Below are 26,108 nucleotides of genomic sequence, written 5' to 3' on the forward strand. Positions count from 1 at the left end.
GTTATGATTGAAATGATAGAGTTATTACAGTACATGAAGAAAATACCTTGTCTCCTCCTTAGCTACTGAATTCTTATCATACCTGCTGGAATTTTGACCACACAAGGAAATTGAAGGAAAACAAAGAGGAGACAAATTGAGAATACATTCTCATGGACACCTTTATTTCTCTTTGAAATCCCTTCCTTTCTCCCCATTGCTCTTTGTTTAGTTTTGCCCCTTTACAGAGCATGTACAACACAGTGTCTACCTCAGCATATTTCTCTTCAGGTTGCCTCTCTATTTCTGGCATGTAGCAAAGGTTTTGCCTGGTCATTTTTGACTTGCTGATTCCTGTCTGATCCCGACTGGCCATAGTAAGTTGACACTTTGTGATAGGCTCTTCCTCCTTCCATTTATTATTGTTTGAAGTAGTCTACTTTCAGCCTTGTCATTCAGTTACTGTTGGCTCATCTTATTTAGTTGACTATGTCATTCTATATACACCACAATGCAGTTCTCACTTTCTCAGTTTGTGTAGGGTCACCATTTAGGACTTATAAAAGGGTCATATTGCTATGTCATACATTCACATACATGTATTTGTCTTTCTCTATCTCATGGAAGCACTGGGGACTGGGGAAGCCTTCATATTCCCTCTTATACCTTTATCAGTTCTGACCATTTCTGCCCCCTCCCTTCATACAGTATACATCTCCCATCCAATGAGATCAAGGCAGTGACTATGTAACATTGGGTCACACACACTCTAGGAAACATTTATGTGGGAGTCAAACAAAGTTGTATTTTGTCTGTTGTCTTTTTCTGCTATCTAGAGTGACCATGATGTTCCTTATAGCTTGTCTGCCAAAGTAGGGTACAAGCCTACTGGAGCCTACTCACATGGGTAGACCATAATTCTTTACTAAACTAGATGACTGTCAATTCAATTATTGGGAAAATATAGCCCATGATAATCAGATTGGCTACATTGGCTATTCAGGGTCATAGGTGAACAAACATGTGATATCAATTTCAAAGGACTACTTTACAAACATCTGAACTGCAATCATTGTGCTTTGTTCGTTATTTTCAGCAAGAGGGATGTCAAGTTTATGAACGCTTGTAACAATACCAGACGTCTGTCTGAATAGTACACGGGGTACTGTCTCATTTCTTTATTTTTTCATGTAGTTTACTGTCATCGCGGTTGCTGAAACGTTGCAGCAATAAAATAGGTCTGCTGTTGCTGAGGCTCGGCGACTGGCTGTACATAGGCTAGACTAGAGCCATAGCTCTACAACATCCGGGCATTCCTCAGCCTGCGCAGAAACGGAATGGCGGAGGTAAGTGAGCAAAAAGGCTTGGGGAGGAACATGAGGACTAATGATTTTGAAACAGCTCCGCATTTGAGAGCCTCTGTCATCCTAGACGGCAGATATCGATGTTGGCAATCGTATCAACGGGTTACGCAGGGATATGAGTTAGCTAGCCATGGGTTGATAACTAACGAAGTAAAATGGGGGTATTTTGTCCGTCTCGCCTCTCCGCGTTCTTCGCGTTAAAAAGCCATTCCCAATTTGCCAGATCGTGCGCTATAGAAAACAATGGGAGACCGGCTGGACGGTGGTGCAGAAGAAGTGGTCCAGGTGTGCTCCGTTATAGCAAGGCATTTTGACTGCAAACTTTGAGAGAAGTCCGACTTATTTCAGATACTCTCTTGGTGTCTTTTCGGGTGAAAACGCAACCTCTAGAACTATTTCCTCTCTCGGGTCATTCGTGTGTCAGAGGAAGGAACGTTCAGCACCAAGTTACAGGAAAGCGCCCTGGCCCTGGTCAACGCGTCCTAAAGTGGAGTGGACCAAGCTTTACAAAGTGGCCATAAACGTAGAGCTACCAGGCTGTCACTAATGTATTGTTTGTGAGAGTATCCGACCAAGAGTTTTAAGTAGACCACTGCTCTATTTGCTTAAGGTCAAAGGTAACTCTTGAAAGTTGTTGTAGCCCTGAACTAGCTCACCTGATTGACCAAGTCAAAGCCTTGATGATTAGTTGACAAGTTGAATCAGGTGTGCTAGCTTTGGAATAGATCAAATCCATGGTGGAACGGCTGGGGGTCCCACAGGAGATGTTTGGGAACCACTGTCATAGGTCAACTCGTCCTATCTTCATGGATGATCTTTTTGGCCAAACAGTCACATTTTTGTAATACCATTAGTTTCCACTGTTGGATACACTTTGACCGTTCTTTAATTCATGAGTGGCTGTAAGGCAAGTAGAAAGACTGGTAACACTTTACTTAATATGACAGTTGGGCCTATGCATTATTGGTTCGAGCCCTGAATGCTGATTGGCTGACAACCATGGTATATCAGACCATATACCACAGGTGTGACCAAGCATGTAATTTTACTGCTCTAATTACATTGGTAGCCAGTTTATAATAGCATTAAGGCACCTCTGGGGTATTTGGTATATGGCCAATATACTACAGCTAAGGGCTGTGTCTAGGCACTCCGCGATGCTTTGTGCATAAGAACAGCCCTTAGCCGTGGTATATTGGCCATATACCCCCCCCCCATGCCTTATTGCTTAATTATAAACTGGGTTGTTAGAGCCCTAAATGCTGATTTGGCTGACAGCCGTGGTATACCATGGGTATGACAACATTTATTTTTACTGCTCTAATTACATTGGTAACCAGTTTATAATAGCAATAAGTCACGTCAGGGGTTTGTGGTATATGGCCAAACTCTGCGTTGCGTTGTGCATAAGAACAGCTCTTAGCTGTGGTATATAGACAATATACCACACCCCGTTGGGCCTTATTGCTTTATTATAGCTCTATAATGCATTTGAGGACTTGTCGTAAGCAAGTATGACAGGTCTTATGTCTTATTATCATCTCATAATGATCCTGACTAAATAAAAGTAATTTTGAGTTGACAATTGACAATTTGCTACATTAAGACATACCATTATAATCAGACATGAAAAAGACTTATACATGCTTCAACAAGTAAGAAAGCATAATATCTGTGGGCATTATACCTGTACTGTTGCTCCTCACACTATACCTGTACTGTTGCTCCTCACACTATACCTGTACTGTTGCTCCTCACACTATACCTGTACTGTTGCTCCTCACACTATACCTGTACTGTTGCTCCTCACACTATACCTGTACTGTTGCTCCTCACACTATACCTGTACTGTTGCTCCTCACACTATACCTGTACTGTTGCTCCTCACACTATACCTGTACTGTTGCTCCTCACATTTTACCTGTACTGTTGCTCCTCAGTCTGTGTGTGTGTCCAGCTGTCCACTGTAGAACCAGTCATCAGCACTCAATTTCAGTTGAAAAAGGGCTGTTCAGAAGAAGCCAAGGGTCAGCTGATCTATAATGGGATGAACAGGCACCTCTTGATCCTCCACGATGGTAACTGTGTGTGTGTGTGTGTTAGCTGGTTCGATGGGCTCTGGAGATCACAGACGCAGCCTAGTGGAGATCCTGAGGCAGGGCTATGAGGGGCCGGAGGAGGAGTCCAGGGCCCTAGTGGAACTGGAGAAGAGCCTAGGGGCCACCCAATGAAGATGGCAGCACGCCCCCACACTGTGAGTACAGTTCCTCTGGCATAAGGGCTTAATTTGTCAACCGTGTATTAAATTCTTACTACTGTAAATTCTGGTGTACGTGGAGATTCTAGGATTTGCATGCACAACAAACTGATCAAACTGTCGCACGCAACATATATGCATGTTTTCATTGATAAATCAGAGCCATACTATATTTACAAACCCGCCTGGAAAACAACCTCCATTCACCTTTTATGGTAACAAAAGCACCCTCATTTGCTGTATGATTTGGAGATGTTGGAATTGGGCCATGATAAAAGAAAGCGCAATGGCAAATGTTATTACATTTCTGTAGAGATGTGGGCAAAATGTTTTAATCTTTTGCAGTGATTTTTTTCAAACTAAAAACGCATGCCGCCTATAGTGAGTGCCAAACACTGGCCACGCATTCTGCAAGATTGATTGTCCTTTCAAACAATTAAAAAGTAAATGCTACAGCCCACACTTCTATGCAAAATACGAATTGTTCAATATTTTGTTTGTCAATAGATGATTTTGTTTCCTTGGTGTAGGCTCAGAGATTAAATGGGCTATGTTGCCCATTTAATCTCTGAGCCTACACCAAGGAAACAAAATCATCTATTGACAAACAAAATATTGAACAATTCGTATTTTGCATAGAAGTGTGGGCTGTAGCATTTACTTTTTAATTGTTTGAAAGGACAATCAATCTTGCAGAATGCGTGGCCAGCTTCTATCGCACAACAATGCTGTAGCCTACACATACTTTCAAGTATTTTAAATAGGCTACCAGTCTATTTACTTTCGAGCATGCTTGGCTATAGTATTGAATGAACGATTGATAAATGGTAGCCTAATATTTGTTGTTTAGCGGGAATAAACCAGTCATGTCAGAAAAGGAGAGACATGTCCTGCAATATGATTATGATTTAGGCCTATATAAAAATGTAAAAATAACCTATGTGACTGACCGGCTTGATTCGGTCTTATGTAGCAACATTTGAATTGTTATTTTTTTACATTGGATAAAAGTAAAGACTCAGAGCTAGAAAATTGTATATCATAGACTACAGTTGAGGAACAGTGGGAAAGTAATTCTGCTTTGAAAGTTGATAAACTTGTAACCCCACTTTTGAGAAAATGGCCCTTGAATGTTTTGGTACACCTACTGGAGAGCCCTGCTTTGTCTACACCCATTCAGCATTGTTCACACCCTCTTAAGCCTTAGCCCAAACCATCTCTTTAAGGATTGATATGTGAGGCCATATGCTAAACAGAGTGAGTATGACGGTAGTGTACTAAACAACCAAAGATTTCAAGACTAAAGGCTGGTTTATACTACGTCTATCAACATGTCTGTAGACGGTTGTCGCAGGGACATCATGAACATTCTATTGTCGTCCGACATCAAACTTGTCGTTATGAAAAAGTATAAACACAAAAACGACAGGCTGCATAACATCAGCAGCCTGGTTGTCCATATAGCATAATTGGTGTATGTTTACACCGAATAACCCATCCGTTTAAAAATGAATTTAGTATATGTCAATCTAGCAAACCAGGCAACTGAAAGCAACTTTTTAAACAATGTTTTGGTTTGTTTCTAGTTTGTTAGCTAGCTAGTTACTGTAAAGTTAGCTGGCTAGAGCCAGTTCAAATGACCATACCATATAGGTGACAACGTCTTAAATTTAGACAATTTGTATGAATTATTACAGAAAAATAAACTCACAACAATATCAATATTTACAAGTTAATGGCGAGCTAATTACAGAAAATAGGTTATGGTTGTTAGTGTGACAAAATAAAAGCACGGCATTCTACCGGAGAATTTTAGAACTTGGACTCTGTCTCGTTGGCCTAACGTTATATCCTAATTTGACTTTGGTGCAGGTCATGTTGTTCTTCACATTACTGTCTCTGGTAAACACACACTGTCAAATAAAATCAAAGTTTATTTGTCACATGCACAGGATACAGAAGGTGTAAACGGTACAGTGAAATGGTTACTTGCATAGTGGAGTCTTTTGTTAAGACATGTAGCTAGCTAGCTTAACAATTAACCATAATCCCAATTCATAACGTTACTACCCAGCATGAATCTGCAGGTAGCTAAAACTAACCAACTAGGTTCAATGTTAGCTAGCTAGCTAACATTAGGCTATAACTAGCAATGCAAATGGCTCTGACAAATAATAATATGGCTCTGACAAATAAATAATATTACTACACAGATCATACATGTAACGTTAGCTAGCTAGCTAACAGTGCAGTTTACCTAACAATGAAAACAACTTTCTGACAAATTAGAAATACAGAATATCTTAAAATGTAGCTAGCTAGACTCTCTTACCTGTATACATGGTTCAACGATTTTCCCTTTCTGTCACAGATGCCATGGTTGCCCTTAGTTTGAAGATGTAATCCTGAGACAGGTGTTTTATACAACAGTGTGTTCTCTTTTCGACTCCCTCTGCATATTTGCAATGAAACGGCAGAATTTTCTCCATCTCCTTAGCTATCATACTCTGCTTCCACCGGACATTCCACTGATTTCAAAACTCGGTCCCCCTGAAAATTAGCAACACTTTTGCAGTTCTTCGTGATTTCTTTTTTTTAAAAGCAGAATTATAAAGGATTACCTACACATGCTGAGCAGCTCATGTTATAGACAGAAGCGTGCTACATGACAGACCAATCCGAGCTCATCTCTCGACATGTCCAGCCCAGCCATTACCTCAGTCAATCATGGCTAGCGGGAAGGTTCCTGTATTTTTTCCGTGGCTAAACCAACTAGGTTCAAAAGCCTGACCACACTGCACCCCTCCAGACCAGTAGGGAATAACATTATTCTATGTAATAGATTATCAATTATTCCATAATTCTAAATTATATCGCCCAATCCCACATTGACCCAGAGCGATCACTCTCTCTCTCTGTCCCCCTTTTTCTCTGTATAGGGCAGTGAGATGCCCCTGGAGGAGCTGCTGGCGCTGTATGGCTATGAGGTGTCTGACCCCCTCCTACAGCAGGACAGGGAGCCCAATGAGCTGTCAGCCAGTCTGCCTGACATGACACTGGACAAGGTGAGACCTGGGTATACCTAGACATAGCTGAGACAGATAACTGAAAACACAGCCAGAAAAAGCATCAGAACAAGGGTGCCGAGTCCCTCAAATTCCACAGTCCAGACAGTTTTTGTTTCTTCTTAGTACTTCATTGATTAATTTGTTAGTAATTGGTTATTGGTGCACCTACCTAGTTTTCCAGGCAGAAATCAATCAATAGTTAAAAGGCAAGGTGGAAAACCAGCATAGAGTATGCTGTAAATCAAATCAAATCAAATGTATTTGTCACATACACATGGTTAGCAGGTGTTAATGCAAGTGTAGCAAAATGCTTGTGCTTCTAGTTCCGACCATGCAGTAATATCTAACAAGTAATCTACCAATTCCACAACAACTACCTTGTACACACAAGTGTAAAGGAATGAATACGAATATGTACATAAAAATATATAAATGAGTGATAGCCCAATGGCATAGGTAAGATGTAATAGATGGTATGGAGTAGAGTATATACATATGAGATGAGTATTGTAGGGTATGAAAACATATAAAGCAGCATTGTTTAAGGTGATACATTACATCAGGATGGCAAGATGCAGTAGATGGTATAGAGTACAGTATATACATATGAGATGAGTAATGTAGGTTATGAAAACATTATATCAAGTGGCATTGTTTAAAGTGGCTAGTGATACATCTAATTACATCAAGATGCAGTAGATGGTATGGCGTACAGTATATACATATGAGATGAATAATGTAGGTATGTAAACATTATCTAATATAAATAATATAAAGTGGCAAGTGATAAATTGATTACATAAATTTTCCCATTTTTAAAGTGGCTTCCCTGTGGCTCAGTTGGTAGAGCATGGTGTTTGCAACGCCAGCATGGTGTTTGCAACGCCAGGGTAGTGGGTTCGATTCCCACGGGGGGCCAGTACGAAAAAAATAAATAATAATAATATGTATGAAATGTATGCATTCACTACTGTAAGTCGCTCTGGATAAGAGCGTCTGCTCTTTTTTTTTTTTTTTAAATGAATCAGTATGTTGGCAGCAGCCACTCAATGTTAGTGATGGCTGTTTAACAGTCTGATGGCCTTGAGATAGAAGCTGTTTTTCAGTCTCTCGGTCCCAGCTTTGATGCATCTGTACTGACCTCGCCTTCTGGATGATAGCGGGGTGAACAGGCAGTGGCTCGGGTGGTTGTTGTCCTTGATGATCTTTTTGGCCTTCCTGTGACATCGGGTGGTGTAGGTTTCCTGGAGGGCAGGTAGTTTGCACCCGGTGATGCGTTGTGCAGACCTCACTACCCTCTGGAGAGCCTTCCGGTTATGGGCGGAGCAGCTGCCGTACCAGGCGGTGATACAGCCCGACAGGATGCTCTCGATTGTGCATCTGTAAAAGTTTGTGAGTGTTTTTGGTGACAAGCCAAATTTCTTCAGCCTCCTGAGGTTGAAGAGGCGCTGCTGCGCCTTCTTCACCACGCTGTCTGTGTGGGTGGACCATTTCAGTTTGTCCGTGATGTGTACGCCGAGGAACTTAAAACTCTCCACCCTCTCCACTACTGTCCCATCGATGTGGATAGGGGGGTGCTCCCTCTGCTGTTTCCTGAAGTCCACGATCATCTCCTTTGTTTTGTTGACATTGAGTGCGAGGTTATTTTCCTGACACCACACTCCGAGGGCTCTCACCTCCTCCCTGTAGGCTGTCTCGTCGTTGTTGGTAATCAAGCCTACCACTGTAGTGTCGTCTGCAAACTTGATGATTGAGTTGGAGGCGTGCATGGCCACGCAGTCATGGGTGAACAGGGAGTACAGAAGAGGGCTGAGAACGCACCCTTGTGGGGACCCAGTGTTGAGGATCTGCGGGGTGGAGATGTTGTTACCTACCCTCACCACCTGGGGGCAGCCCGTCATGAAGTCCAGGACCCAGTTGCACAGGGCGGGGTCGAGACCCAGGGTCTCGAGCTTAATGACGAGTTTGGAGGGTACTATGGTGTTAAATGCTGAGCTGTAATCGATGAACAGCATTCTTACATAGGTATTCCTCTTGTCCAGATGGGTTAGGGCAGTGTGCAGTGTGATGGCGATTGCGTCGTCTGTGGACCTATTGGGTCGGTAAGCAAATTGGAGTGGGTCTAGGGTGTCAGGTAGGGTGGAGGTGATATGATCCTTGACTAGTCTCTCAAAGCACTTCATGATGACGGAAGTGAGTGCTATGGGGCGATAGTCATTTACCTCAGTTACCTTAGCTTTCTTGGGAACAGGAACAATGGTGGCCCTCTTGAAGCATGTGGGGACAGCAGACTGGGATAAGGATTGATTGAATATGTCTGTAAGCACACCAGCCAGCTGTAATTGTCGTGGAGCTGTGTACTCCTGCATTCAAAAGCATTGCATGATACATGTTTTGGCATTGACATGATGTCTATTGATTCTTTCATGGATAATTATGACTTGGTCCGTAAATAAATTAATTAAGATTGCCTCTTGATGGCCTGTCTTGTCTATAAACACTCAGAAAACATGACAATTACAGAATCACTTTCATATATCATAAATGCCATTTACTTTACTGTGTGTGATGCTGAGAGAAGGTAGTGGACTGTTCCATTGAGACAGTAATGGACTGTTCCATTCTTCCAGGACCAGATAGCTAAGGATCTGTTCTCAGGAGAGGATGAAGAGGAGTCATCAGCTGACGACCTCACTCCCTCTGTCACCTCCCATGCCTCCGACCTCCTCCGCCGCCACCTAAGAGGTACAACCAATGATGTCATATACAGTATCATACTATATAATGGGTATGACACACTTCCTCCCTTCCCAGCACAGCTACCACTTTCCATTAACAGACCTCCACCCACCCAGCCCACCACTCAGGAGAATCCCCTTCCTGTCATATGACATCAATATATTTTTTTAAATGGTCCGAGTGCTCTTTTATGGCAAGACTGATTTGTTGTACCGGGAAGGTGTTATTGGGTAGTATTATGAGAATGCTACATATTGGCAGTGGTGTAAAGTATTCAAGTAAAAATACTTTAAAGTACTACTTAAGTTTTTTGGGGGTATCTGTACATTACTTTACTATTTATATTTTGGACAAATTTTTACTTTTACTTCACTACATTCCTAAAGAAAATAATGTACTTTTCCCCCTGACACCCAAAAGTACTTGTTACATTTTGACTGATTAGCTGGCGAGGAAAATGGTTCAATTCACACATTTATCAAAAGAACATCCCTGATCTTCCCTACTGCCTCTGATCTGGCTGACTCACTAAACACACATGCTTTGTTTGTAAATTATGTTGGAGTGTGCCCCTGGCTATCAGCAAATTAAAAACACAAGAAAATGATGCTGCCTGGTTTGCTTAATATAAGGAATTTGATGTGATTTATACTTTTACTTTTGGTACTTACGTATGTTTAAAACCAAATACTTTTAGACTTTTACTCAAGTAGTATTTCACTGAGTGACTCACTTTTACTTGAATCATTTTCTATTAAGGTGTATTTACTTTTACTCAAGTATGACATTTGGATACTTTTTCCGTAACAAATGTTCCCATTTTTGTTCTCCAGCCCATTCCCTGGCAAGTGGAGACAAAGGCACTTTAGTCAGCACCTCAGAAGAAGATTCAGACAATGATGACGACACCTCCATTCCCTCCAATGATGGACGCAAGGTGAGATACTGGGGCCCACTGAACAGCGCTCAAATCCCCTACGATTACTCTTTAGGTAAATATAAAAACCTGTTGTCTGTGTGACTGAAACTGTGGTTGTTCTTTTACCAGGACATCATGGTGGGCTCAATGTACCAAGCCAAAATCCCTACTCTCAGCCTATACTCAGACCAGGAGAGAGGTAACCCCAAATTTCCCCTTTCAGAATCAGTGCATATTTTGGATTAGTGTGTTGACACTTTTTGATTCGCCTCCATCTCACAAACATCCTTTTACCTGTGTCTCTCCATCTCCTGCTCCCAGTCTATGAGAATGAGGACCAGCTCCTGTGGACCCCAGACATGCTGTCAGGCCAGGCTGTAGAGGAGTTCTTACTGAGTGCCCAGAGATGGGGAGGCCAGCAGGGCGCTAAAGACACCCTTATCACTGGGGACATAATCAAAGACAATGATCAGGTACTGTAGCGGGTTGGGGGCTAAAGCAGGAACAGAGTGGGACTTAGTGGGGCTAGAGCTATACTGAACAAAAATATGAACGCAACATGCAAGAATTTCAATTATTTTACTGAGTTACAGTTCATAAAGAAGTCAGTCAATTGAAATAAATTCATTAGGCCCTAATCTATGGATTTCACATGACTGGGCAGGGGCGCTGCTGCTATGCCCTCCCAGGCCCAGCCAATCAGAATAATATTTTCCCCGCAAAAGGGCTTTATTACAGACAGAATACTCCTAAGTTTCATCAGCTGTCCGAGTGGCTGGTCTCGGATGATCCCGCAGGTGAAAAAGCTGGATGTGGAGGTCCTGGGCTGGTGTGGTTACATGTGGTTTGCGGTTGTGAGGCAGGTTGGACGCACTGACAAATTCTCTAAAACAACATTGAAGGCGGCTTATGGTAGAGAAATTAACATTAAATTGTCTGGCAACAGCTCTGGTGGACGCCAATTGTACGCTCCCTCAAAACTTTAAACATTTGTGGAATTGTATTGTGTGAGAAAACTGCTCATTTTAGAGTGGCTTTTTATTGTCCCCAGGACAAGGTGCACCTGTGTAATGATCATGCTGTTTAATCAGCTTCTTGATAATCCATCCACCTGACAGGTGTGGCATATCTTGGCAAAGGAGAAATGCACACTTAACGGGGATGTTAAAAATTTGTGCACAACATTTTTGAGAAATAAGCTTTTTGTCTGTATGAAACATTTCTGTGATCTTTTATTTTAGCTCATGAAACATGGGACCAACACTTTACATGTTGTGTTTATATTTTTGTCCAGTATACGTTTGTTGGCCAATTACCTTTGTTTGAATGTTGAGTGACTTCTACACAATTCACATTGTGGTCGAGGTCACAGATTTCAGTCACAACTGTTTCCCCTTTTTTGTCTTTCCCTCAGGCTCTGTATGAGCTGGTGAAATGCAGCTTCAATGCAGAGGAGGCACTGAGGCGACTGCGCTTTAATGTGAAAGTATTCAGCGGTAAGACCTTTCACTACACATTTACTACTGCTGTCTAGTGTGTATTGGCATCTTACTGCAATACTTTACTAGTAACAACAACTCTATAAACTAATATCAATAATAACTCACTAGTGGAAGCAATTGATTAATTAATTCAACTCAATACAATTTTGGTTGGGGTGGTGGTGGTTGGTCCTCATAAACAAAATTGTATTGAGTTGAATGAAGATCCTTCAACTCAATAACCACCCCTGTAAATCAAAAATGTGTTGTTAATGCTCTCCAGCTGTTTAGTCCCTGGATGCTACTAGTATTTTCAATTTCAGAGCATTTAAAAAGATGTCCCAAATTTTTTGTGGGATCATGGAACTTACATTTACATGACATTTTAGTCATTTAGCAGACGCTCTTATCCAGAGCGACTTACAGTAGTGAATGCATACATTTCATACATTATTATTTTTTTTTCCTCTACTGTTCCCCGTGGGAATCGAACCCACAACCCTGGCGTTGCAAACACCATGCTCTACCAACTGAGCCACACGGGACTTCTTTGGTATCTTTGGAACTTCCTCTGCTTTCCCTTGGAAATGCAATTATTTGATAGACCTAACATGAACCCATGTTACCAACAACTTGAAAATACACTCATTCTATATAATGGCCTAGGTCAAATATTTAGGCTAAATCTCGGGGCTATATTCACAAAGAGTCTTATATCTTATTCGTATCAGCAGTCCTACCCTGAAACCCTTTTTGAATATGGGCCATGGTCTGTCATCTTGACTAAGGCTATAAAATGTTTTTGATCTTGCATTTCCGTTGTGCACATCCAAGCTGGGAGTGTAGGTGAAAATGTAGCCAATTGTGCCAGCTCCAGTGTAGGCTGACAAATGATTCATTGTCTTGGGTATTATTATATAGATAATGGAAATCATTGCATTCAAACTTTGTGGCGCTTATGGGGTGAATGGATTTACAGTTATCATCTTGACATGGTGAGTTACTGTAATATGGCTGCAATATGAGTTACAAATAATTCAAGTCTGCTTTTAGGGTATATTCCCACCTAACTGCTGTTGTCTTCTGTGTAGAGGAGCTGTGTGCCTGGAGCGAGGAGGAGTGTCGAAACTTTGAACATGGCTATCGAGTTCATGGGAAGAACTTCCACCTCATTCAGGCCAATAAGGTGAGCAGAACAGAAACTTCCATCGTCAGGTTTGGGGAGAACCTGATTTGCTACAAATCTGAAATTCTCTGTTTTTCAGTCATGACATTGACTGGTATCATACATTACCCCTTAAATGCAAATGTTGACCGCTGCTTCATCATAACCTGAGGCATAGCTGAACAAACCTGCTTGTCTGCATTGATCAGACAGGAAACTCACACAACTCATCTCCATACTGCAGCAAACAGTAAACCACACTGTGTTTACATGTCAGGTACGCACACGGTCGGTGGGGGAGTGTGTGGAGTATTACTACATGTGGAAGAAGTCGGACCGCCATGAGTACTTTACCCAGCAGACCACCAAGCTGGGTCGCAAGAAGTACAGTCTGCAGTCAGGGAACATGTAAGTAGCACTGCAGATATGAGACGGTCTATCTCAATGACCCTTTCTCAGGGATGCAAACTAGTCACCTTTCAGCAGAATTCACCGTTTTGAATCCAAAATAGTTGACCTACGTGATTTGTGTAGATCCGATGAGAAAAGTTTGGGTGAGGGGTGGTTTGGATGACTACTGGCTGTATGTGAACGAGTGATGCGCGTTTGGAGCAGTACTGGCTGTATCCAAGGCTCAGCCAATCATTCACATAACAACAGAATGCAGGACAAGACTGAAGAGAGAAGATACGACCAATGTGCTAGTTACAGCGTCAGCGTGTGCTCTGGAAAGAGCCATGGAAGGCAGTTTGACTGTTCATTTACAGCAGCGGGTCCCCTGAACTATAACGAAGAGGTAGGTGAGAAGCCTGACGACGGAGACGGGGGTGAGAAGGTGATGAAGCGTACTTCATGAGCTGTAACCGAAAACTGTCATTTGGAAAGTTTGAGATGAGGGAGAAAGTGTGGTGGAACAAGTATTGTTAGCATTGTTAAGGATCTTGCTAGCTGGGTCGAATTATCCGTTAGCTAGCCAGATAAATGTTGAGCAACATTAGCCAACTGAACTGATCAAATAATTTAGTTTATGGTGTGAAAATTAGCTGGCTAAAAAAGTCAGACAGCTAACGTTACAACATCAGATGAGCTAATGTTAGTAACCTAACCAATTCTCTATAGTATTAACTGGTAACGTTAACGTTATACGACTCTTTGCCGTTCCTCAAGTTATAACGCGTTAGTTACTTACTGGACCCTGGCAATCTGTATGAAATGTTAACGTTAACTAGCTAACGAACTAACTACTATCTGTGTGAACTAATGTTTTCCCTCTACAGTAAGTTATGTGGTTAATTTTTCAGAATGAGAGAATTAGGTGAAAATGAGGCGCTTGTTAAACAGTTAAGTGTTGCTGGAGCTGGCCCTGGCTTAAACTGGATGCTACTATAGAGGTGAAAGGAACACCACACACTTTCCCTCTTTCTCACTTTTTCAATACAGTGGATAAAAAGGGGTATGCCAGGTATACTCTGCCTGAAAGAGATCAATTATACCAACACATGGTATCATGCTCTGCTGGCACATTGTAGAACAGATGTCCACAGGCAGTAAGTGTACAATGTAGTAATATGCAGTGTAGCCCAAAGATATTGCTTTTGTTGTGTTGAACTTGACAGTAACACTTGTGTGTGAGTGAGGCGCGATTATTAAAATGTTTTACATGGTGAATGTTATTTTTGCACACATGTTGGCTTGTGCACTTGATCGATGTCTACTATACTGGCCACTATAATAGAGCAAAAAATAGAATGCCTGTTTGTTTCATTCTATTTCTACTTAAGATGTTTTTTTCCCAAGTGCAATATTTATGTGTGTGGTCACAAGCGTTCCAATATAGAGGCTGTCATGGCTAACTGCAATATTAGTGTATTGTTTTTTTTCTCAAGACTTGAGTGTCATTTGCAGTAAAATCTAGGCAACACATATCATTGAAATGCTTCCTTTGCATTTTTAGCTGAGTTAGGTTCACATTAACCACTTTTTATTTCACACACAGAGACTGATCATGTAGATCATATTCTTTGTTTAATTAGTTAAAACCTGCATTTCCCCCTGGCAAGGATTTTTTTGCATGATTCAGTGCAAAAAAGAAAAAGTGTCACCTTTTTGGGCCCTCACCAGTTTGTATCCCTGCTTTCTAGACTTGACACTCAAGCTGCATTTAAATGCCAGCTAAATTAGCACATGCCCCCATCATGTTGTTGTTGTAATGATCTTCTCCTTGGCATGACATTGTTCTCAGAATATATTATTTAAATATGGTGTAGGAAAAGGAAATGTGGACACAGTGTGGACACAGCAGACATATCTTTACCATGATGGGAATGTGACAGCATCATCTTTATCAGAACAGGAAAGCTGCATGTAAATAACAGGTGTAGAGACAAGTAAACAATATAACCTCCCAATTGTCATTGTTTTCAGACCAGAGATTTGTTTAATGTTTAGTTGATATCATGCTGGGAGTTTGAAACTCAAAACAGAAATGAATGTTCTTCTTGGACAAGCTCATGTGCAGTTGGACCTGTTCACACAAGTTTCCTACTGTGTTGTCTTCCAGGGAGGATGGAGAGCAGGATGGAGAGCAGGATGGAGAGGTTGGGGAGATGGAGGGGTGCTCCCAGATTGAGCCCCACTCACCCCCACCAGTCATGGACCTGGACAAGCAAGGTAACCCCTGGTTCCTAGCCTTAGCCCCAGCCTTAGTCCCAGCCCCAGTCCTACACCTCAGCCCTGGCCCTGATTCCTGCCCCAGATCATTTTACTGAGACCGACAGACCACAAACACTACAGCTTGTTTGAAGGACTGAGGTCATAAGAGTTAGCTAGAACCATAAGTGATAGTTGTATGCCCTCTCCTCTGAAGTCGCAGGCATCCACCCACTTGCTGTACCATTTCAAAGATATGTCATGCCAAATCACCCCATATCCACCTGTCTCTGTCTTTATTACTTGAGTCTTATCATTTATTTTCTTGATTATATTATTTGTCTGTTTGATGGGTTGTGTTTATTAACATATGATTTAAAGCATTTTATGTATTGTTTTATGTGTCTGTTTTCCCATTGCTTTGTGTGTGTTTGTCTGTGGTGTTTCTACATGTGCGTTGACATGGCGTTGCAGAGGAGGAGGGCCGACCCCGTCGCAGACGAACGCCCCGCTTTCTCTTAAAGCCCTGAGCTCACTACACACAGGCCACTCTAATCAGGCAGGGCCACCAGGTAAAGACTCTAATCAGGCAGGGCCACCAGGTAAAGACTCTAATCAGGCAGGGCCACCAGGTAAAGACTCTAATCAGACAGGACCACCAGGTAAAGACTCTAATCAGGCAGGGCCACCAGGTAAAGACTCTAATCAGACAGGGCCACCAGGTAAAGACTCTAATCAGACAGGGCCACCAGGTAAAGACTCTAATCAGACAGGGCCACCAGGTAAAGACTCTAACCAGGCAGGGCCACCAGGTAAAGACACTAACCAGGCAGGGCCACCAGGTAAAGACTCTAATCAGGCAGGGCCACCAGGTAAAGACTCTAACCAGGCAGGGCCACCAGGTAGACTCTAACCAGGCAGGGCCACCAGGTAAAGACTAACCAGGCAGGGCCACCAGTTAAAGACACTAACCAGGCAGGTCCACCAGGTAAAGACTCTAACCAGACAGGGCCACCAGGTAAAGACTCTAACCAGGCAGGGCCACCAGGTAAAGACTCTAACCAGGCAGGGCCACCAGGTAAAGACTCTAACCAGGCAGGGCCACCAGGTAAAGACACTAACCAGGCAGGGCCACCAGGTAAAGACTCTAACCAGGCAGGGCCACCAGGTAAAGACTCTAACCAGGCAGGGCCACCAGGTAAAGACTCTAACCAGACAGGGCCACCAGGTAAAGACACTAACCAGGCAGGGCCACCAGGTAAAGACTCTAATCAGGCAGGGCCACCAGGTAAAGACTCTAACCAGGCAGGGCCACCAGGTAAAGACTCTAACCAGGCAGGGCCACCAGGTAAAGACTCTAACCAGGCAGGGCCACCAGGTAAAGACTCTAACCAGACAGGACCACCAGGTAAAGACTCTAACCAGGCAGGGCCACCAGGTAAAGACTCTAACCAGACAGGACCACCAGGTAAAGACTCTAGCCAGGCAGGGCCACCAGGTAAAGACTCTAACCAGACAGGTTAGTGTCTTTTTTTGATATGAGGTCAAGTTTCATGTGGTCAGAACTAGAGGGTCTTTTCCAAAATACTTTTGAGGGCATTATGATTCTCAGGCCAGGAAGTTGAAAGTATGAAATATAAAATACTAAACCATAATCAAATCTCAGGGCTCATGAAAATTATTTTATTGGAGGCTTAGCATTTTAGAAATGTTGTATTGGCTTCCTCTCAATACTTTCTGAATTGTAACCTAAAATGATTGATGAGTAAAATGATTGATGAGTTTATTTACATTATTTTTATAATTATATTCTAATTATCTTACCATGTTTACCAGCTTTGTTAAATTGTACTTTGTCTGTAAGTAAGATTTTGTATAGAGCTGATTGTAACGTTAAGGAGAGAAAAAAGGGAACCACTGCCCAATGTCAATGTCAATGATGACTCTGTCAGTTACCATTGAGGTAGTGCTTGTTCAAGTCCCTCTTTGTAATTCTTCTCTCCTTGTCTAGATGCTGAATTGCAGACGGAGGTGTTGGAGCTGTGTGGTGCTCCTTGTCCCAGCCCAAGCCCACAGAGGGAGCAGCTGTTCAGCCACTTATCTCCACTCCCCTCTCTGAGGGACCTGCAGGAGGATCCCTCTCTGAACTGTCATAGCCAAGGCCGCTGTCCCACCTCTCCCCCTGCCCAGCTCCACCCCTCCCCCCGGCCCTGCGGCAGCCCCACATCCTCCTCAGCAGAGCCTCATCTCCTGGGTTCTGGCTTCTACCAGCTGCAGCTGGGGCCCTTCCTTCCAGACGGCCTGTCCATGGGGCCAGAGGGTGGGGCCTCTCAGAGGCTGCAGGTGGACTTCTCCCTGCCCTCCGTCCCCCAGCCCCCACCCTTGCCTGCCATTGCCCCATCCTCCTCTGTCACTTCTGACTTTGGGGCCATCAGCAGTTACCTGTGTCCCTCGGCCCTGTGCCCCCCTCCCGTCCAGCACTCCCGCTCTCTCACCCAGTGAGGGGAGGAAGAAGGGTGTCTTTACCCTGGAGAACATTCCAATAATGCCTGGGTTGTTTGTACTTCTAAGTACTGCCAGTTGAAGCTAACTTGGACCAGAGGTCATCCATGTGATGGTGTGAAGCTCCCCAGGAGAGAAACTGTCTTTTTGCGTGGGAGATAGGCCTACCTGTATCAGAGTGTTTACTAGGGGACACCCACTGCTCACAAGCACAATGGCTTACCTACCTGTCTATTCTGGAAGGGCAGTAGTTCTACCGAGACGTTCCCAGTTCTTAGAGAATTCTTAGATATAATGTTGGGACTGGAAAAGCTGGTGGGCTCGTTGATGGCTCCAAGGCCAAAACATTTAGCCTGATGTTTGTTGCAGTGGCCTCGTCCAGAGCAGAACTAGAGACTGTGATTTAACCTCCCTCACTGATTTCCCAACATTTACTGGGAACAGTGAGCAGCAGACAGACAACATGACCTGGAGTCCTTGATGCTGTATTATAGCAGATGTCCACAAGAGATGTTCTCCCTCTATATCAGTTCTGATAAGGTTGTTTTTACAAGCAGGGTTCAGTCTGCACTTGTATGACTTATCACAACTCTGACTGTGGACCTCTTAGGTAGGATCTGCCTCCCTGGTTCACTGTGAGAGCTTCCACCTCTCTTGAACATCTACAACTGAAACTGAAGGTTTTGTATGCAGTACGTTTAAGAGGAAAGATCTGTATAGGAATACCATGAAACTATGCTTTTGAGATTGTCACAATGTTTTTATTTTATTGTTCTTTGTTCCCAGTTGTTCAGGTATTCATTGGCAGGTTTGCAATAAGGAACCTGAGTTTGTGATGGGAGTCCTTGTGTTCTCTCTTTCCAGTTTATGTTGACGTTTAAAGGTCTTGTACAGTACCAAACTCCCACAATTGCCTGACAACCACGGTAGGCACGTTAGCCTGTGTTTTGCGCATTATTGTACATGCTACTGTAGGTAAGTCACTGAATACACAGGTACTGTAGCCTCTGGCTTCTTCCCTGTCTCTCAACTCCAGTTTTTGTGTGATTTAAGGTTTGAATATTGCCCTTAACCACCCATCCGACCTTGTGGATAACAGTCATGGAAAAAGCCCAAAGGCATTGAAGGACATCGACCCAAAGGGGGTGTGTTCAGAAGGGTGAAAGGTTATGAACGTTGCAGATGGAGAATGTGATATACAGAGCTAACACGCTTGCTTATTCTGTACCGTTGCACCCTCCTGAACAGACCCCAGGTTTCACTGATGCTGTACTGTATTCTGCCACTAGAGGACCTTGGCTGTCGCCTAGTCTGAAGAGAGCCTGCCTGCCTGCTTTGTTCCCCCTGCTCAGGGGGAGAGAATCTGTCCCCTATGCTCTCTGTCCCGACGGCAGGAAAACTCAATTTCTTTATTTATTCCCCATTTTCTATTTTTATAGGTGGGGTTTTCCCTCTACTCCCTGCTCTGACCTGAGCTGTTCTAGATCTGTTTGTTTTTGTTCAACCGTTTACAGGAGATTCTGGACGTTGACTATCAGGACAGGAAGGGGAGTAGAAACACTGCCTTTTGTTTATTCTTTTTTTTAGCATTTATATCCTACTGCTTCTGTTTATATTGGTTTGTAATTATAATATTTTGTAAAAAAAAGTACAAACAAAATATATTAAAAATGTTGACAATTAATGAAAGTCATTGCACACATACACACACCAGTACTTGAATCTTAGTCTTGTGTGCAAATCTGTTTTGTACTTTAATTCAATTTCCAACAACATTGTACCCACCTGAATCTCTTGTGGACAGACTATGTATCTGACCGAATTATGCAAGATTTTAATTCTGGGCTAACCAAGATTGTACCAAAATGTTTTTACATATCCTGTGATTGGGTGGTGCCAGTATAGTAGCTGAATAACCCACGGCATTGTGGAGATCTGTAGTTATTCAGAAACTTGGTTAACCCAGAATTCACACTGAATAACCCAGTAGCAGAATAACACATACCCAAACAAATCTCCACAGTACTCATGTAATGGCCTTACACTATGCCTACAGTATAACCAGGCTTCAAATTCAACTGGATATTCTGTACATTTCTGCATTACATTATTTTGAATCAGGGTCTGGTTTATTTGAACTGATGCAACAGAGAGCAAGAAATTACAGGCTTACTTCCTCAAAGGTAAACTCAGGAATTATTCTTAATTCCTTGGAAAGTGACTAAGTGACTGACGGGTGAACACTAGCAAGGAGTGATAACCATTCATTAGGAAATGCGGGAGGGATATGGCATCCACTAATTGCCATACATTGTTTTTCTAATGTGATCTGAGAGGCTACTACAGGATACTGTCATAACTGTGTGTGGGGGGGGGGGGGATAAGTTAGTAAGGTTCTTGGGACTGTCACACATCTCTACATACTGTCTACACATTTATATTTACGTCATTTAGCAGACGCTCTTATGTGTCGTGTGACTCCGAGGACACCATCCGTGGTAGCGGACCCCTTTCTAATGAGGCGTGTTGAGATTTGTTTACACAGGCAAGACAAGCTTCTTATAACCCATATCTCAGGCCAATGAGAGGGTTCAGATGGGCAGACTCAGGGTGCTGGAGTTACAGGGATTCACCTTAACTCAGGGTGCTGGAGGTACAGGGATTCACCTTAACTCAGGGTGCTGGAGGTACAGGGATTCACCTTAACTCAGGGTGCTGGAGGTACATGGATTCACCTTAACTCAGGGTGCTGGAGGTACAGGGATTCACCTTAACTCAGGGTGCTGGAGGTACAGGGATTCACCTTAACTCAGGCTGGACGACAGGAGTCTGGTAATAGTGGCTCTTTTCGTAGGGATTCATATTTGCACTGCTTCAGGTGAGAATTTGTCTAACTTTTTAGAGTGGTGGGTCTACAGGCATTGGAAGTTGGAACAAGTCTTGCTTCTCTTATGAAAGTAAAAATAAAATACTTGATGGACTAGGTGTTGTGAATTTGGCATGCTGCTACCTCGACATGTCCACTTGACAGGGTTTCTTTCTTATCAGAGTGTAGGCTGGACCCTCAGTAACCTAAAGTAGGCTAGGTTACAGCAGTCTGTTTCATGGACTCACAGACAGAGCTATGGATACAAGGATTGACCATACATTAAATACAAATTATAGTTTTAACCATGTTTTGAGGCGATACAAACAAACAAGTTTATATTTTGGGCTCTGATGAAGCATCTGGTATATATATATATATATATATATATATATATATACTGCTCCAAAAAATAAAGGGAACACTTAAACAACACAATGTAACTCCAAGTCAATCACACTTCTGTGAAATCAAACTGTCCACTTAGGTAGCAACACTGATTGACAATACATTTCACATGCTGTTGTGCAAATGGAATAGACAACAGGTGGAGATTATAGGCAATTAGCAAGACACCCCCAATAAAGGAGTGGTTCTGCAGGTGGTGACCACAGACCACTTCTCAGTTCCTATGCTTCCTGGCTGATGTTTTGGTCACTTTGAATGCTGGCGGTGCTTTCACTCTAGTGGTAGCATGAGACGGAGTCTACAACCCACACAAGTGGCTCAGGTAGTGCTGCTCATCCAGGATGGAACATCAATGCAAGCTGTGGCAAGAAGGTTTGCTGTGTCTGTCAGCGTAGTGTTCAGAGCATGGAGGCGCTACCAGGAGACATGCCAGTACATCAGGAGACGTGGAGGAGGCCGTAGGAGGGCAACAACCCAGCAGCAGGACCGCTACCTCCGCCTTTGTGCAAGGGGAGAGGAGCACTGCCAGAGCCCTGCAAAATGACCTCCAGCAGGCCACAAATGTGCATGGGTCTGCTCAAACGGTCAGAAACAGACTCCATGAGGGTGGTATGAGGGCCCGACGTCCACAGGTGGGGGTTGTGCTTACAGCCCAACACCGTGTAGGACGTTTGGCATTTGCCAGAGAACACCAAGATTGGCAAATTCGCCACTGGCGCCCTGTGCTCTTCACAGATGAAAGCAGGTTCACACTGAGCACATGTGACAGACGTGACATAGTCTGGAGACGCCGTGGAGAACGTTCTGCTGCCTGCAACATCCTCCAGCATGACCGGTTTGGCGGTGGGTCAGTCATGGTGTGGGGTGGCATTTCTTTGGGGGACCGCACAGCCCTCCATATGTTCGCCAGAGGTAGGCTGACTGCCATTAGGTACCGAGATGAGATCCTCAGACCCCTTGTGAGACCATATGCTGGTGCGGTTGGCCCTGGGTTCCTCCTAATGCAAGACAATGCTAGACCTCATGTGGCTGGAGTGTGTCAGCAGTTCCTGCAAGAGGAAGGCATTGATGCTATGGACTGGCCCACCCGTTCCCCAGACCTGAATCCAATTGAGCACATCTGGGACATCGTGTCTCGCTCCATCCACCAACGCCACGTTGCACCACAGACTGTCCAGGAGTTGGCGGATGCTTTAGTCCAGGTCTGGGAGATCTCTCAGGAGACCATCCGCCACCTCATCAGGAGCATGCCCAGGCGTTGTAGGGAGGTCATACAGGCACGTGGAGGCCACACACACTACTGAGCCTCATTTTGACTTGTTTTAAGGACATTACATCAAAGTTGGATCAGCCTGTAGTTTGGTTTTCCACTTTAATTTTGAGTGTGACTCCAAATCCAGACCTCCATGGGTTGATAAATTGGATTTCCATTGATTATTTTTGTGTGATTTTGTTGTCAGCACATTCAACTATGTAAAGAAAAATGTATTTAATAAGATTATTTCTTTAATTCAGATCTAGGATGTGTTGTTTAAGTGTTCCCTTTATTTTTTGAGCAGTATATTATGAATGTACTGTAGCAACTGCAGATTTCCCCTTTAAATGAATTCAGGACCTTAATTCAGAGCTTGGTTGTGGAGGAATGCAATTGTTTTGGATTGTTTATTTTCATTGTGTTTTAAAAAAATCATTTTGTAATGTATTGCTTTTTTATGTTTTATTTTTCACATGTTGTTTCTTGATTTTGTGTTGCCTTTCAGGATATAGGTCTCATTTGATGGCGCTGATAGACATGGCCACTCTGTTTCTGGCTCCTAAGCAACTTTGTTACAAGCATTTCGCTACACCCACAATAACATTGTTAAATATGTGTATGCCGACCAATAAAATTTGATTTGGAAAAGAGATTAGTTAATCTCATCATGACTTCCTGGATATATAAATGAAATAGACTAAATAGATAATTACATTAATAAGGAATGCACAGTAACATCTGGGAGTATATCAGAAAGGGCTATCATTTGTTGGTATTTCTTGAGAGCTCTCTAAAAGGAGAGCTGTGGTTTGTTCAGCCAATGACAAGCAATAACACATTATTTCTACACACCTTTAATCATCTATATCTTCTCTTTTCCGTCTGGTCCATGCAGAGTTCTCCCTCAGCCCTAGCAAGCCTCAGTGTGTCTTCATGGCTTGGGCCAATGTGACCTGCTACTGGACACCTGGACAGGGCTCTCCCCCAGACACAGGCAACACACTGCAGGTCAACATGTAAGATGCCATCACATACTACAACATCTACTGCACAAGTAACTGCTTGTGATTATATTAGGCCCCTCCCGAGTGGCACAGTGGTCTAAAGCGCTGCATCTCAGTGGGGGAGGTGTCACTACAGACCTTGGTTTGATTCCAGACTGTATCACAACCGGCTGTGATTGGGAGTCCCATAAGGCGGCGCATAATTGTCCCAACATTGTCCGGGTTTAGGGTTTGGCTGGGGTAGGCCGTCATTGTATATAATAATTGGTTCTTAACTGACTTGCCTAGATAAATAAAGGTTAAATAAAAAATAGACAGCATTAGTTAGAAATAAAGGCCAGTAAATACTTCAACATGTATTTCCCCAACCATGAGGGAAACAAAGGCAGACTGACATGTTCCAGCACTGGTGCCACCACAGAATGATTCAAAGAAACTTCCCTTTTCAGGACCCTGTCTTTCAACAATAATTCGTAAAAATCCAAATGACTTCACAGATCTTCATTGTAAAGGGTTTAAACACTGTTTCCCATGCTTGTTCAATGAACCATAGACAATTAATGAATATGCACCTGTGGAACGGTCGTTAAGACACTAATAGCTTACAGACGGTATGTAATTAAGGTCATAGTTATGAAAACTTAGGACACTAAAGAGGCCTTTCTACTGACTCTGAAAAACACCAAAAGAAAGATGCCCAGGGTCCCTGCTCATCTGTTTGAACGTGCCTTAGGCATGCTGCAAGGAGGCATGAGGACTGCAGATGTGGCCAGGTCAATAAATTGCAATGTCCGTATTGTGAGACGCCTCAGACAGCGCTACAGGGAGACAGGACGGACAGCTGATTGTCCTCACAGTGGCAGACCACGTGTAACAACATCTGCACAGGATCGGTACATCCGAACATCACACCTGCGGTACAGGATGGCAACAACAACTGCCCAAGTTACACCGGGAACGCATAATCCCTCCATCAGTGCTCAGACTGTCCACAATAGGCCGAGAGAGGCTGGACTGAGGGCTTGTAGGTCTGTTGTAAGGCAGATCCTCACCAGAAATCACCGGCAACAACGTCGCCTATGGGCACAAACCCACCGTCGCTGGACCAGACACGACTGGCAAAAAGTGCTCTTCGCTGACGAGTCGAGGTTTTGTCTCACCAGGGGTGATGGTCGGATTCGCGTTTATTGTCGAAGGAATGAGCGTTACACTGAGGCCTGTACTCTGGATGCCTGATCGATTTGGAGGTGGAGGGTCCGTCATGGTCTGGGGCGGTGTGTCACAGCATCATCGGACTGAGCTTGTTGTCATTGCAAACAATCTCAACGCTGTGCGTTACAAGGAAGACATCCTCCTCCCTCGTGGTACCCTTCCTGCAGGCTCATCCTGACAGGATGGAAGGAGCTATAGGACGACAGGCTCATTAATGGCTGGAATGGAATAAATGGAACAGAGTCAAATGTGGTTTCCATATTTTTGATGTGTTTGATACCACTCCATTTATTCCATTCCAGCCGTTACAATAGACGCAGGTAATACACAGTGTCAAATACAATAGACTATACACACGTTTAACACAAATCTTACTTTACATCTTTAGGTCTCTCTCTCTCCCCTCATTGAAGCTTCCCACCCCAGTCCTCCCAAGCTCCAGTCTGTCAGCGGTGAAAGGCAGACCCAGATGCCTGAAGCTGCAGTGGACTACAAATTCCAGCTTCCGTGTCCAAGAACCGTATCTCCTCTGGTGCTCTGGTCTACTAGCTGCAGTACAGCACAAAGGAGCAGGTGTGTGGCCCACTGTCATCTCCAATCTGTCAGTTACTGTAGGACTATATGATGTATACAGTGTGATGTGTATAATATGTACAGTGCCTTAAGAAAATATTAATACCCCTTGACTTATTCCACATTTTGTTGTGTTCGACTCATTTCAAAAGGGATTAAAAGTGAAGACCTGTTTTTAGTAATGTTTGCAAATGTATTGAAAATTAAATACAGAAATATCTAATTTACGTAAGTATTCACACCCCTGATTCAATACATGTTAGAATCACCTTTGGCCTCGATTACATCTGTGAGTCTTTCTAGGTAAGTCTCTTAGAGCTTTGCACACCTGGATGGTACAATATTTGCACATTATTATTTTTAAAATTCTTGTAGCTCTGTCAAGTTGGTTGTTGATCATTGCTAGACAGCCATTTTCTAGTCTTGCCATTGATTTTCAAGGCAATTTAGGTCAAAACTGTAACTAGGCCACTCAGGAACATTAATTGTTGTCTTGGTAAGCATCTACCAGTGTCTGTTGGAAAGCAGACTGAACCAGATTTAACTCTAGGATTTTGTCTGTGCTTAGCTCTATTCTGTTTCTTTTTATCCTAAAATACTTCATAGTCCTTGTCAATGACAAGCATAGCAGTAACGTGATGAAGCCACCACCATGCTTGAAAATATT

General features: G+C 43.2%; 1 protein-coding gene across 2 annotated transcripts; it reads left to right on the forward strand.

The window, feature by feature from the left end:
- Window positions 1-828: 828 nt before the first annotated feature.
- Window positions 829-19,807, forward strand: LOC106613796 (mesoderm induction early response protein 2). Of its 2 annotated transcripts, XM_014216413.2 has the most exons (13): window positions 844-1,325; window positions 3,447-3,597; window positions 6,540-6,665; window positions 9,299-9,413; window positions 10,241-10,344; window positions 10,456-10,525; window positions 10,648-10,799; window positions 11,741-11,822; window positions 12,899-12,993; window positions 13,250-13,380; window positions 15,533-15,642; window positions 16,096-16,193; window positions 17,633-17,890. In XM_014216413.2, exons 2-12 carry the CDS (start codon window positions 3,571-3,573, stop codon window positions 16,149-16,151), a joined length of 1,068 nt encoding a protein of 355 aa, XP_014071888.1. In that variant the 5' UTR covers window positions 844-1,325; window positions 3,447-3,570; the 3' UTR covers window positions 16,152-16,193; window positions 17,633-17,890. The 2 variants fall into 2 exon arrangements, with proteins under 2 accessions (XP_014071887.1, XP_014071888.1); XM_014216412.2 differs by lacking the exon at window positions 16,096-16,193 and having other exon boundaries at window positions 829-1,325; window positions 17,633-19,807.
- The last annotated feature ends 6,301 nt before the right edge of the window (window positions 19,808-26,108 follow it).

This window comes from Salmo salar, chromosome ssa10 (genome assembly GCF_905237065.1).
Source record: "Salmo salar chromosome ssa10, Ssal_v3.1, whole genome shotgun sequence".
In the NCBI taxonomy this organism is placed as follows: Eukaryota; Metazoa; Chordata; class Actinopteri; order Salmoniformes; family Salmonidae; genus Salmo; species Salmo salar.